At 38.2% G+C, this 14595-nt stretch overlaps 1 protein-coding gene across 1 annotated transcript in view; it reads right to left on the minus strand.

Moving 5' to 3' along the window:
• Positions 1 to 2953, minus strand: part of SLC5A12 (solute carrier family 5 member 12) — a 47593-nt gene extending 44640 nt beyond the window's left edge. Inside the window, exon 1 of the mRNA XM_047823522.1 lies at positions 2615 to 2953. Coding sequence (XP_047679478.1) covers positions 2615 to 2953 — 339 coding nt within the window. The remainder of the gene's footprint in view (positions 1 to 2614) is intronic.
• Positions 2954 to 14595: the final 11642 nt, after the last annotated feature.

Here is a 14595-nt window from a genome sequence, read left to right on the forward strand (position 1 = left end):
AAATTAAAATTAGACTGCCCAGGTTTGAAAAACTGCCACTTGCTAGCTATGTGACATTGAGCAAGTTACTTAACTCTATGTGCCTCATTTTTCTAGTCTGTTAAATGGAGATGATAATAATAGAACCTATCTAAAAAGGTTATTTGAAGGCCAAATGGTTTAATACGTGTAAAGTCCCTAGAGCACTGCTCAGCACACAGCTAAATAGCAAATACTTTTCTGTTATGACCGTCCTACATAGTATGTTTATTGATCACCTTCTCTGCTATAAAACAAGTGCCATGAGAGCAGGGGTCTGACTCAGTGCTTCATCTCTAGGACCTAGAGTGTGCCTGGAACATAGATGCTTAATGAGTATTGAATGGACTATTGAATTAGTTGTAAAAATGATTTTCCACATTTGGCTATTTTTTTATATATATAATTTGAAAAGCTCTTTTACACTTAATGAAACCTTCATGAAAGAAGGGAATTATGATTTCCTACATGGAAGCTGAAGGTGATAAACACTTGGTAACTTGCACAAGGTCATCCTATTATTAAGTAATGGACTTTGAAATCGAATTCATGTTTTCTGACTCTTCTCTCTCTATCCCTTGGTCTCCCTCTCTCTCTCTCTCTCTCTAGCAGTTACCTAGGGTTTTTTTTTGTGCTTTTTATTTTTTGTTTTTTGTTTGTGTGTGTGTTGTTTTTTGTTTTTTAATGCTAGCAATGCCTTTGGGAGTCAAACCTTAATAGCTGATTGGAAAAACCAAGGATATATTTATGTTTTCAGCAATACACTGATGAGCAATGAGGATATGTGTATATGTATTTTAGGACTAAGTATAAATTTAGTCATTTTCCCTTGAATGACATCCTAAATAGTAACTGTTGTATTACCTAATTCTGATTACCTAGTTTTGGTGGGGAGGGGAGTTAGAGGTTAGATATTTGGGGTATGATTATCTATGGAATCATAAGTTTTAAAACCTTCTGGAAAGTTTGTGCCTAAGTGGCTTTTGAAGTCTAGAGTAATCCTTTATAATCATTTAGTTTAGGGAGATAAAAAAAAAAGAGGTCTTTTAAGAATCCTCTGCTGTGACTTAGTAGGGATGGTACTGGATAAGGAAAATAAATACCTTTCTCATAGAAAACGACTTAGGATCATGCTTAAATATTGGACACACAAATTCAGTTTTAACATGCTATTTTTCTAGAGAATTATTGCAAAATCAAAACTGCCTCATTTTCTTTTCATTAACATAATCCCCTTACTTATATCATTTAGCATTACCCCCCATGGAAATATTTTCTAATTTTTTTTTTTTTTAAATTACCTTTTCTCCACTGAAAATTGGAGGATAGTAATAACTTATATTAAAGTATTCAGCTCGGGGCGCCTGGGTGGCGCAGTCGGTTAAGCGTCCGACTTCAGCCAGGTCACGATCTCGCGGTCCGTGAGTTCGAGCCCCGCGTCGGGCTCTGGGCTGATGGCTCAGAGCCTAGAGCCTGTTTCCGATTCTGTGTCTCCCTCTCTCTCTGCCCCTCCCCCATTCATGCTCTGTCTCTCTCTGTCCCAAAAATAAATAAACGTTGAAAAAAAAAAAATTTTAAAGTATTCAGCTCTATTATATAATGGAAAGGGATAAAGACAAAGTGGGCTCTCGGTAGGCTTCATCTACTATACAATTTCACTAAGCCATTTATCTAAATCTCAGTGTTCTTATCTGGAAAATGACAATATTTACAGTATATGTTCTGAATACTTTTTAGAATAATGATGTCAATAATACAAATAATAACATTAACTCTCCCTCATTGAAGCTCTCCTACAACTCAGGCAATGCATAATGTGGTTACAGATAGGTTCTCATCTAATCATTGAAATGCCTCTGGGATTGGCTCCAGACTTTCATTTTACAAATGGTAAAACAGTTGTGTGTCCAAAGGTAACCTTGTCCCAATAAAAACAAAATGTATTTTTACCATGATGTGTAATTGTCTTGAAAATAAATGTGTTTTTCAACTACAATGTGTTATTAAGACGATATATGTTATTAGAAGAAGAAGAAGAAGAAAAAAGAATAACCAAAAATGTTCAAATGGAGAGAAAAGAGCAACTCCTTCCAAAGTAAAGAAGAGAATGATGTGTTTTGAAGTGTTGGGGTTCAGAGCCAATGGCCAAGAAAGAATTCTTGAGATGTCTTCAGTGCAAAAAGGTGTTTTTTGGGTTTTTGTTTTGTTTTGTTTTGTTCTGTTTTGTTTTGTTTTGTTTTGTTTTTAAGCATGGGAGCAGGCCAGGACCCAGGGGCAGAAAGAGCTGCCCTGGGGTTGAGAGGAGTGACCGATTATATCCTTGGGAGCTGGGGGAGGCAAAGACAGGGGAAGTTTCCAAAAGGACTTTCATATGTTAAAGGAGACTCATAGGATCCTCCAGGCCTAGCTATTTCAAGTTAAGGTTATTTTACCCTCTAGCAAAGCATGAACAGAAAGACAGTTGGGAGTTCCTGGAGAAATGTTCTAGTCCGCCTGCCTGAAGTATTTGTCAGTGGGCTGCAGGTTATAAGAAAATTTAATTTTATCTACATTTCTTTGTGCCTTTGTTTCCCACATCAGGTAATAGTTGTCTTACCTCGTAAGTGCTGGTGATGCCAGATCTGTAGAACACAGGGAGAAAGAGCTCTGCCGTGAGGATGATGACAAATGCGTAGGAAATAAAGAAGAGCAGAAACGATGCCCCAAAGCGATAAACCTCGGAGGGGGTCCCTAGGACAGTGACAGCTGACATGAAGCTGGCTGTCAGAGACAACGCTACAGGGCCAAAGCTCATTTGCCTTCCCCCAACTAGGAACTCCCTTGAAGTTGCCTTTTTCCTCTCCTTGATAGCAAAGAACACCCCAATTCCAGAGGAAATGACAAAGAGGGCTGCAAATACGACGTAATCCCAAACTGCGAAGTTCTTCACCTCCATGCTGGGAGCTATGGCACCAGAAGGTTGCTTTCAACCGGGTCTCAGGGAGGTTGTTTCCAAAAGCAAAACTCAGTACAGTAGACGTTTTGCCAAGAGAGGAGGCTGTAATTTTCTGAAAAGATTGATGAGCACAGGTACTTGAGTGGATCTTCAGACACCAAGTTGTATTCAGAGAAGACCTCAAGAGTTGTCTACAAAGAAGATTCTGGTAGTGGTATTGGTACCAACAGATGAGAACTTGAAATCTGACCCCAGCCAGTAGCTGTCTGCTGCTGGACTAAAGCATGTGCCACAGAGAAGGAATTCAGATGTGTTCTGAACTTAATAACCATGGGGGTGGAATGGACTGGCCAGATAACATGCTCTTTTATCTTCTGGATTTTTTTTTTTCTGACTTAAGGTTAAACATTACTGGGGAAACAATGGAAGTGATACAAGTTGACCATCTCAGCATTTTAAATTAGTGAAATGGAATCTGTAATACACAACACCACCCTTAGTGGTGTCTTACCCCTGAGCAAGGGAGGGTGGGGGATGGGTACCTGTGGTTGCCCGAGGCATCGGGTGAGGAGGGAAAAGCGCAAAGGACTGGTATTGAGGAGACCTTTGCTCAAGTTGGCTCGGATAGTAAGCAAGCTGTGCAATTGTTGGCAAATTGTTTAATCTTTCTGAGCTTCATCTGGAGCAAGGGGGTAATAAGACCTTACAAGGGTTACTAGGAGTCTTTCAGTGTCTCAAACTTGCTGATCTGTAAAATCTGTAAAATCTGTAAAATTTTCCTGATCTGTAAAATGAAAGATAATATCTACCTCATTGGCCATTATTTGTGTTTATAGTAGGGTACTCCTGAACAAATAGTCGTTTCTCTCTTGACTCAGAAAATGGTTTTACCATTTTTTAACTGTTAATAAAGCATCTGTAGTCCTCAGTTTTATCTCCCAGTCTCCCCTTCGTTTGGACATTTATGATACTTGTACCCAGAGGCTAAGTCAGAGTTAGCACTCCGACAAATGAGAAAAGGAAGGTGAAAATCCAGTTATAGATTCCTGTTTCTGATCTTGCTAGACTGCCAATTGTTCTGAAGTGTCCCCAGCAAGCCTCTGGGGCAACAATTTCTCCATTTTGTTCACACTTTCCCTCTTTATCAGTGGTCTTCCCTGACCCTAGCTCTACAAAGCCTGGTCATTCCACAGGGTCTAGTTCCTGTCTCCTCTGCTCTGTGGAACCTTCCGACTCGCACCTGCTCTATCTCAGCTCCTATGGGAAGCAGCCTCCTATGATACTCACTTTGAATTCTGAAAGAATCCTCACCTATTTTAATGAACGTATATGAGGATCTGCTTGAATTGGTCAGTTGTTGTAGATGACTAGCTTCTGGAAGATATAGGCACGAGACCTGGTCCATAGTGCCCAGGAAATAGTGGCCACTATAGAAAATAAGGATATAATTAAAAAACCAAAAGAAGAAAATATAAATTATTCAATATGGCCCAAACCAGAAAGATTTTCTGTCAAACAGAGGAAATTCTGATTTTGCTTTTGACATCTGGATAAAAGAATAAATCTTTGATTATTTGTTTAGCCTGGATACTGTCTTCACTCCTGACTTTGCTCCATGGATTTGAATTAGGCCACAGGAAGCTCTGATGGCCAAAATATGCTTTTAGTTACAAATAAATACTCTGGTTACAAAAAAGTCTCTGCCTGGAGCTATCTGCGTCCTGTTGTTAAAATTCTTTCTCTAACTCTGCAGACCTGGTATGATCAGTTTTAATGGGAAACTAGGTCTTTAGTATTTTTATTTTAACCGAGGCTTTTAATTATTTTTACCATAAGGTATTCTAATTATATAACAGGTTTTTGTTTGCAATGGTCTCAGCAGAAAATCAGAACTCTGGCTTTCAGAGACTTAACTACATTATACTTTAATATTAACACCAACTAAGTGTTAATATTCAATCCACAAGGTGTGTAAACAACTTGTTCAGGTCAGGTGAACACGTGTTCACAACATTATCATTATATCTATGAGGTCCCAGGGTTAACTACCAGAAGCTTGCAGCTGACGAGGCAATGAGTGCTGCTGTTTTTAATGAACCATCATCAAGAAACAGTATTGTCAGGGTGCCTGAGTAGCTCAGCGGGTTAAGCATCTGACTTTGGTTCCAGTCATGATCTCGCGGTTTGTGAGTTCGAACCCCTCATTGTGCTCCGCCCTGGTGGTGTGGAGTCTGCTTGGATTCTCTCTCTCTCTCTCTCTCTCTCTCTCTCTCTCTGTGTATAAATAAATAAAATAGTATTGTCTACATAACTTCCATTTGTCTTGGATTTCAAAATAGTGAAGAAGCAGAATGGTTAATTGTTTGACATGCGGAGGAAGCTGCATGCATCTCATAGTATAATATTCCTTGCTTTCAACATTTTGCTGACTGTAAGTCACAGTGTCAACTTATTAATTTCATTCTCAGTTATTTCCCATTTTTCAAAAATCTTTTTCTCCTTTTGGTAACATTCAATGTCTTCAAATTCTCTGTTTCCCAGTGAAGCTCACTCTATGCAAGGTTCATGATGATTGTAAAGCATAGAACCAATTTATTAATAACTTTTCAGGGAAAACAAAAGAACCAGCACACTCAAATGCTATATCAATTAGAAGGTGCATCCCTATATCAAAAATATTAACATGGAAGAGAGAGGAAATGTATTTCTTTGATCTGAAGAAACCCCAATATCTCCAGCTCCCTTTTGCAGGTGCTCCAAATGCAAACATTTGTGCCTTATTCCTTCGTATGTGCTGTGACCTTTTTTAGAAGGAAAAATGTCAAGGCCTGCCCTCCCACACATTCTTCCCTAAAGATGCTCCACTATCCAATTTACCCACCACCTAACAGGTTAGATTTGTTGTTGTTACCATTAATAGTCTCCTTAGTATAAAATAGTTCTGCATCTTGCTTGGAACAAGTTCTAATGGGAAAAAGGAAGAGAATTTGAGAAAATTAAATGCTACCAAAGGGAGGAAAGGGCGAAGAAACTGGCAAGACCAGACACCTGGGGGAATGGTGTTGGGGACGTGGAATAGGAGTGAAGACAGAGTACAGGAATCTGACTAGTGGCACAGACATCTCTCAAAACCAGTGAGGATTTCTCAAAACCAGTATAAGGAGAACCAAAGGGATTCTAACAATGATAGTAACTCATATTAAATCTTATTTTTTCTAGCTTACTGAGATATAGGTAACATATAACATTGTATAAGTTTTAGACATATAATGTAGTGATCTGATACACTTATATGTTGCAAAATGATTATCACAGTAGGGTAAGTTGATTCCATCATTTCCCATTTTGAGGGCAGTGGGGGAGAATATTTAAGATCTACTCTCTTATCAACTTTTAGGTAAATAATACTGTATTGTGAACCATGTTGTGCTGGAGTGTAATTCCCTTTTTTTTACCTGCAACCTTTATGGAAACACTGCTACATCACTGATATTATATTGGTGTTTCAACATTACACTAAAGGGAAAAGATGTTGTGTTCATCTCTGGATTCAACATGGGGGATAAGGAAGAAAAACTGTTGAAGGAAGTATGACACCTAGGGGAGACTGAGAACCCAGAAGAAACAAAAACTGGAGCAAGACCTCCTGACAATCTTTATAATCTTGGCCACTGAGGCAGGGAAGACTACTTGGTATCACAGTCTATCAAAGTCAGGAGATTAAGCTTTCTTGTCTCTGTTTTTTGGTCTTGTGTTTGTGTTTTTGCATTTCTTTCTTTTTCCTTTCCTTCTTTCCTTTCCTTTCCTTTCCTTTCCTCTCCTTTCCTTTTCTCTTTTCCTCTTTTCTTCTTTTTCCTTCTCTTTCTTTCCTTCCTTCATTCCTTCCTCCTTTCTTTCTTCCTTCCTTCCTTCCTTCCTTCCTTCCTTCCTTCTTTCTTCTTCTTTCTAATATTAAAAGAATTTAAAATTCTTTTATCCACCTAGGGCCCCTGGTGGCTCAGTCTGTAGAGCTTCTGACTGTTTATTTGGGCTCAGGTCATAATCTCCTAGATGGTGGGATTAAGCCCCATGTGATGGTGTGGGGCCTGCTTAGAATTCTCTCTCTCCTCACTTTCTGCCCTTTCCCTCATGTGTGAGCACATGCATGCTCTCTCTCTCTCTCTCTCTCTCTCTCTCTCAAGATAAATAAACTTAAAAAAACAACAAAAAAAAATGAAGGGTGATCTGAGAAGGTTGGAAGATTTGGGTAACCAGAAGTTGACGCTTGAATTTCATTTACATACTTTCACAAGGAAAAGTGTTCCCAAGTCCTACCATAATATAATGGAAAACACTTACCTGCAACAAGAGACCAAATTTCTTTCTCTACCCTGACTTTAAGGGTAGATTTTGTGCTGTTTTATCTGGTTCTTGGTTATCACATTTGTAAAAAGTGATGGTATATCATATTAATAATCAGAAACTTAGATTAATGTAAGTAACTAAATCACCTTTTCAAGTCTGCTTAAATGTCACCTTCTTTGATCAACCTATTTAAAATGCAAACAACCACTTCCAAATCTCCTTTTTCTACTCTATTTTTTCTTCAAAAATCTATTCTCTACTAATATACTGTATAATATCTTAAATATCAACATCCCTCCACTAAAGTGAAAGCTTTCTAAAGGGCCTTGTCAATTTTGTTCTCTGAGGTACTCTCAGTACCTAGAAGTTTCTGTCCCATTGTATATACTCAATAAATTAAATTAAATTGTATAAATTCTAGGGATCAATTACATCTTCATAACCTATGTTGAATTCCTGTTTTACTGAGAAAAAAAAGGAAAAAAAACTCAAAGAAAAATTTTCAAGATTTTTTTTAAAGCTGAAATATTGATATACCTCCATTCACATTTTCCACATAAAACTGAAATGTGTATTCTGTCCAATCAAGTTCCCAAAGTCACTGTAGCTAAAAGTGACTGTAGTTAAAATTTCATTCACTCATTCTCCATGCACTCAGCAAAGCTGAAGAGGTAGTCACTCAAGCCTTGAAGAAGCAAATTTCAAAGTCCAGCAGATAATTTTACTTAATATTAAAACAGACTACTGGCATCGCACAGGTAGAACATTCTAAAGGAATATCCAGTTGGAAGGGCAAATGGGCAAGAGGGTCAAGGTCCTTCACTAACTGCCCTAAGGACCAAAGCAAACCCTCCATTATAGGATAGAAAAAAGGAAAAACACTTGCATGATCTGCTATGGGCTTGATTTGCTACATAGGCATAAAGAAAAAAAAAATTTCTTGTTTAGTTCAGGCTTCTAGGCATTAAAATAGAACTTTTGAATAAGCTTTGAAAATGAGACAGAATTTGCTTGTGTCTGACTCTTTCATATTTGATGCCACTTTGGTCCTTCTGGCTATAAATCTGTAATTTTGTTAAAAAATAAAAAAATAAAAATCTGTAAAACTTAGTGTCAATAGTCTCATTTTACAAATGGAAATAAAAAAAGTACAGAAAAGGGTTTTATCCAAGATCAAGAGCAAGGTCATATAGCTGCTGAGCAGTGGTTTTAGACCCGAGCACAGCCTGGATAATTCTGAAATCTATGCTGTTTGTGCTATTTCTGACAAAGACATTTTCAGCTTACTCACTTTCCAGGTCTAATGGAGAGACTTTGCAAAAGCATTGAAGAAAAATCTAGGTTTTTCTGTCCTGGCAATCTGAACAGTGACAATCAGTACATCTCCAGTGAAATACAGCAGTGATAACCAAGATTCCTTGTGGCCTGCAGTACTGTCATATTCTCAAGTAACTTATAAATAAATAAATGAATAAAAAAATAAATAAATAAATAAATAAAACTTCAAGAAAGTTTTAATATTAAGTGACTTTTATTATTGAGTCTCTTTGGAAATGCACTTGAACAATATAGTATAGTTAGCAAGTTCTTTTTACTTTTTTAAAATGTTTTTAATGTTTACTTTTGAAAGAGAAAGAGAGAGACAGAGTGTGAGCAGGGAAGGAGCAGAGAGAGGCAGACACAGAATCCGAAGCAGGCTCCAGGGGCTGAGCTGTCAGCACAGAGCCCTACGCGGGGCTCGAGCTCACAGACCATGAGATCATGACCTGAGCGAAAGGCAGACACTTAACCAACTGATCTGCCCAGGCGTCCCTATAGTCGGCAAGTTCTGGTGTAATGTTATCGTTTACCAAGGAAACTCCTTTGTTCCTAATTCCGTATCAATTCCAGGTTTTTCTCGACAGCCCTGCCACCATCAGATACCACTATGAATAAATGACTTTTGAGTATTTCATGAACATTTGTCATCACTGGGCATATACAAATGTGTCCTGGCCTCAAAGGCAAGATTAAAAGAAAACTGCAAATATGTTGTGCAATGGTAATTACAACATATAGTTTTTCTAATAGTGACTCCTTTTATTGAAGCTTTCTCTTGGTGCCTCTGCTTATGGTTTTGGGATATACTAACAGACTTAAACGTGAGAGTCAAGAGACAGACACATACTTATGCGTCAATAAGTGGAAGGTCTTATTAATAACGAAGACTGGAGGATTTGAGCCAGAGCTAGGCTCACAGTTTTGCTCAGTCATTTATAATTTTATCTCCTTAAACAAGGTGTTTCATTTCTTTGGCACTCAACTGATCATCTTCAAAATAGAAATAAGACCCTTTTTCGCTAGACTGCTGTGAATATTAGGGATAAGATAAACACAGGGTTTGAACATCACAAAAATTTCAAAACTGACCTCTGTCACTGTATAAGTGACAGCTGTCACATTTCAGCATTTGTACTTGAAACATACAACATTACTCTGGAAAGAATGACGACTATGGGGAGACAACATAGGAGGAACCATAGTGTCAGTTGTAAATATTTATTTCCCAATTCAGGGGAACAAAAGTCAGATTCCTGACTTGGAGTTTTCCTGGTTTTTGCTTTATTCTGTATATGCAACGTCTAAATTACCCAAATCCCCCCAGTTTCATTGCTCCAATATAGTTTATCATGTTAGACATTTTATATACTTTTTCTCTTTCTTTTTAAGTGAACTTTTTGGATCTTTGTATTTTGTTCTTACAAACGTGGTAAAACTTGTAGCTCAGCTGAAATCTGTCGGGCAAGACTGCAGCTACCTTTGTTTTGTGATTCTGTAGATATTTGTGGCCCTCATGGCTTCTAAGTAACTTCTTGCCACTTTTGCACTCTAAAAAGCAAGTGTATGGCCTATTTTACAAATAAATGTCTTAAGCTTTCACAGATCAGGATTATTTCAGTCCCCTCATGAAGCCAAAAATGTTATGGAATATCATAACAACTAGGACTTCAGGAAGAATGTGCAAGAAAGCACATTTGCAGGCAATCTTGTATTTTAAAATTCTAGAGGATTAGAAAGAAGCGTTCATGGAAAAACATTTATAATACCAGTGCCTTTGCGGGACAAACATGGGTTCAAGAAGCTACTTTCTTTTTGTATTAAAATATATCTTTGTATGGAAATGGGTATGTGGATGAGATTTTCATGTGTTTACCTACTACATTTCAAGTTCAAAATCCCACTCTTTGTCCCTGTCAAGTATCTTTTCAAATAAATAGATTTTGCTTGAGGTTTGTGAGGTCTGTCAGGCGTAACTGAGGTTTTCCTAATGGGAAAGCATGAGTTTGTAGCAAAACTTATCAACTGGGAAAGAGATGATACTGTGACATTTTTAACCATAAGTACTTTTGATAACAATTTTAGGAAAATATTACAAGCCAAAGAAATGCGCTATGTTTGTTTTTAAGAATTCATCACCAGTACAAATTAACAGGTTGCGTGCAGCATAACTGAGGAAGGACGGTTGGGATGAAGAGGTGAGGGCACAATTAATTCCGAGATGTTGAAGATATCACCAGGTAAGCTATTTCTCCATTTTCAGTATTTTTAAAAATATTAGATCAAAGGAATTTGGGATTTGAAGTAAAAGGAATTGAGTCTGACACCAGTTCTACTGCTAATCTCCAGTGTGACCGTCAGCAAAACAAATAAAAAGACGTTGTAGAGGGGCACCTGGGTGGCTCAGTTGGTTAAGCGTCTGATTTCAGCTCAGGTCATGATCTCAAGGTTCCTGAGTTTGAGCCCCTCCTTTGGCTTTGTGCTGACAGCTCAAAGCCTGGCGTCTGCTTCAGATTCCGTGTCTTCCTCTCTCTCTGCCCTTCCCCCCACTCGTGCTCTGTCTCTCTTTTTCAAAAAAATAAATTAACATTAAAAAAAATTTTTTTTGAAACTTGTAGAATGAAGATGATCCTACCTACCTCAAAGAGGCTGTTTTGAGGTTTCCTTACTATTATGTATTATAAACTGGAAAAGCATTACAGGGTACTGGCATAATGCCTTTGGGGGGCAGGGAGAATAATAATAGAATCTTGAGTTTAGACATGAAATGGAACTGGATTGCATTTTCGCTATATTATTTTCTGACCATGCAACTTAGCTTGATTACTTAATCTGTCTGAGTTTCCTCTTCAGTAAAACAGGAATACCTGACAGGGTAGTTATGAGCTCATTGTCTAAGGCAGTGTCTACCACACAGTAGTTTTTCTATACATATGGTTTCTTTCTTTCTTTCTTTCTCTCTTTTTTCTTTTCTATGGGAGTATTAGCATGGATTCAGTTTAATAAAGCAAGCCTTTGTTGAGTGCAAACTACACAAAAGGGTCAGAGTGAAGTGCTCAGAAAGTATGCAAGGCAAATGAAACCTGGTTCTTACTCCCAAGATATCTATTATCCAGAAGGGGTGTGGAGATGGGAAGATAGGAGGGCTGTTTCTAAATAAAGACTTCATGTAATTTATGATCCATTGTCTTAACTGGGACTACTATTAGTGAAAAAGGTAGTGCTATGATACTGGGGCAGAGATGTAAACTGAGGCTGTCCCAAGCAGACCAAGACAAATGGTCACCCTCTATACAGGGGATAAACAGTTGGGCACTAGAAAGTGAGAAAATAAATTCAGCTGAATTCCTTCAACTGCCTCAGGGCAACTTTTAAACCAGAGATTGGTACTTTGTTTCTGATCACAAGAGGTTGCAGAATGTTCTGGTTTCCAGCCCCCACTCTCTGGCAGTGTCTCCACTGGGGAAAGGCTTGAGCTCAAGAAGGGGCCCATCCTCCAACATCTTGTGAAAAAACACCCTCCCACACATCATTCCCACCCAGGTGGAGGAACACCTACACTGTGGCTGATATGCTTTGATGCTCAACTGAGACTGACTTCTTAATGTGTTTATTTTTAGTCACCAAAGAGTGAAAATGCCCTAATTGCCCGTGGAATTAAGGTCAACCTCACTGTCAAAGGAGAAAAAAAACAGAAGAGCAAGTAGATCTCACAATACCTAAAAATAGAAACATTTGTGTTTGATTTTGTCTGTGTATTAAATTTAGGAGCTTCTATATGATATATTCATAAGAATCAACTAACTCTGCTCCTACTCAACAGGAACCTTTCAATTTTTAGGAAGCATAGCCGTCTGTCCGTTTATTATATGCCCGACATTCTCTTTCCTTAAGAGAGACACGTCTTATACTTGATTAAAGGGTTCTGGTCTTGAGTAACCACTGAACTTGCAAATCTGGCATAAAATCAAGAAAAAAAAAAGGAGGGAGGGGGCTTTTAAAAATCAGTTTGTGACCTTGTAAGGCAGAAATAAATGTTTACTTTTATGAAGACAGGGTATAGTGGTAGATAGATCATGGCTTTTGTCAAATCTGGATTCTTTTTCAAGCTCTGTTCCACACTACAAGTTTGAAGAAAGTTGTGAAAACTGAGACTTTGTTTCCCTAGCTGTAAAATAGGAACAATTTGAAGGGTAGTTGTGAGGACTAAATAAGACAACGCCTGTAAAGTACTTAAGATAATTAATATTAGGAATAGTATTATGGTCATATGGATAATTAGTACCAGGTGTACAGGTGAGGTTTAATAAATGATAACTCAATAAATGGTCTTACTGCTGAGGTTGTAAAGTTATAAATACAGTAACTTACAAGAAACTTATAAGAAAATCTTTTTTTTTTAATTTTTTTTTCAACATTTATTTATTTTTGGGACAGAGAGAGACAGAGCATGAACGGGGGAGGGGCAGAGAGAGAGGGAGACACAGAATCCGAAACAGGCTCCAGGCTCGGAGCCATCAGCCCAGAGCCTGACGCGGGGCTCGAACTCCCGGACCGCGAGATCATGACCTGGCTGAAGTCGGACGCTTAACCGACTGCGCCACCCAGGCGCCCCAAGAAAATCTTAATTTAATTAAAATTTTTTAAATCTTTACTTAGCAATTTTCACACAACCTAGACTACTTTTTATTCAGCTAAAGACTTGTTTTTGGACTTTGGCTTCTGTTAATCATTATTTTATCTACTATTAAGATGTTGTTACCTACCTGCACTAAAGTTCACAGGTCCACACACATAAATGTAAATACAGCTGAAGTTCTACGACTTCTTGAATTGTAAAGTTTTATCACAGGGACTAGTCAATCATTGAGTGTGAAGGAAAAAGATAGTACTCCTTCTTAGAATAAAAGCAACACGGTCAACAATTTTTAGGATCTGAATCGTCTTGGATGAGACCTTTTTGTAAGTCGATTTCACATGCCATCCTTCCCAGGAATTAAAGGCTCACTGAGGGAGCATTTTATGTAAGCTTGTTCCCAAGTCTAGCCCTTGGGAAAGAACATACAGAATGGACAAGAGAAGAAATGAAATGGACCTTTGTGGACCCGCCTGTTTACTACGTGCCAGTCAAAAGGCTACGTACCACATAACGAACCCAAATACAGGCAGACCTCATTTTGGCGCTTGGCTCCATTGCGCTTCATAGACATTGTATTTTTTACAAATTGAAGGTTTTTGGCCACCCTGCCTAGAGCAAGTCGATAGGCACCCTTTTTCAACATCATTTGCTCACTTCATGTCTCTATGACATATTTAGGTAATGGTCAGTATTTCAAACTTTTTCATTATGATATTTATTATGGTGATCTGTGATCAGTGATCTTTAATGTCACTCTCATAGTTGTTTTGGAGCACCACGAATTGCCCACATAAGAAGGCAAACTTAATTGGTAAGTGTGTATGTTCTGACTGCTCTACTGACCAATCATTCCTCCATCTCTCTCTCCCTCTCCTCAGGCCTCCCTACTCCCTGAGACACAAAAATATGGAAATGAGTCCAATTAGTAACCCAACAATGGCCTTTAAGTGTTCAAGTGAAAGGAAAAGTCACACTTTTAATCAAAAGGTAGAAGTGATTCAGCTTAGGGAGGAAGACATGTCAAAAACCAGGATAGGCTAAAAGCTAGACATTTTCACCAGTTAGCCAAGAGGTGAATGCAAAGGAGAAATTCTTAAAGGAAATGAAAAGTGCTTTCCCATGAACACATGAATGATAAGAAAGTAAAGCAACCTTATTGTTGACATAGAGAAGTTTGAAGATCAAACCAGCCACAACATTCCCTTAGCCAAAGCCTGATCCAGTGCAAGGCCCTAACTTGCTTCAGTTCTACAGAGGCTGAGAGAGATGAGGAAGCTGCAGGAGAAAAATTAGAAGCAGAAGAAAAATTTGAAAGTTGGTTCATGTGGTTTAAGGAAGAACC

Source organism: Prionailurus viverrinus, chromosome D1 (genome assembly GCF_022837055.1).
Source record: "Prionailurus viverrinus isolate Anna chromosome D1, UM_Priviv_1.0, whole genome shotgun sequence".
Taxonomy (NCBI): domain Eukaryota; kingdom Metazoa; phylum Chordata; class Mammalia; order Carnivora; family Felidae; genus Prionailurus; species Prionailurus viverrinus.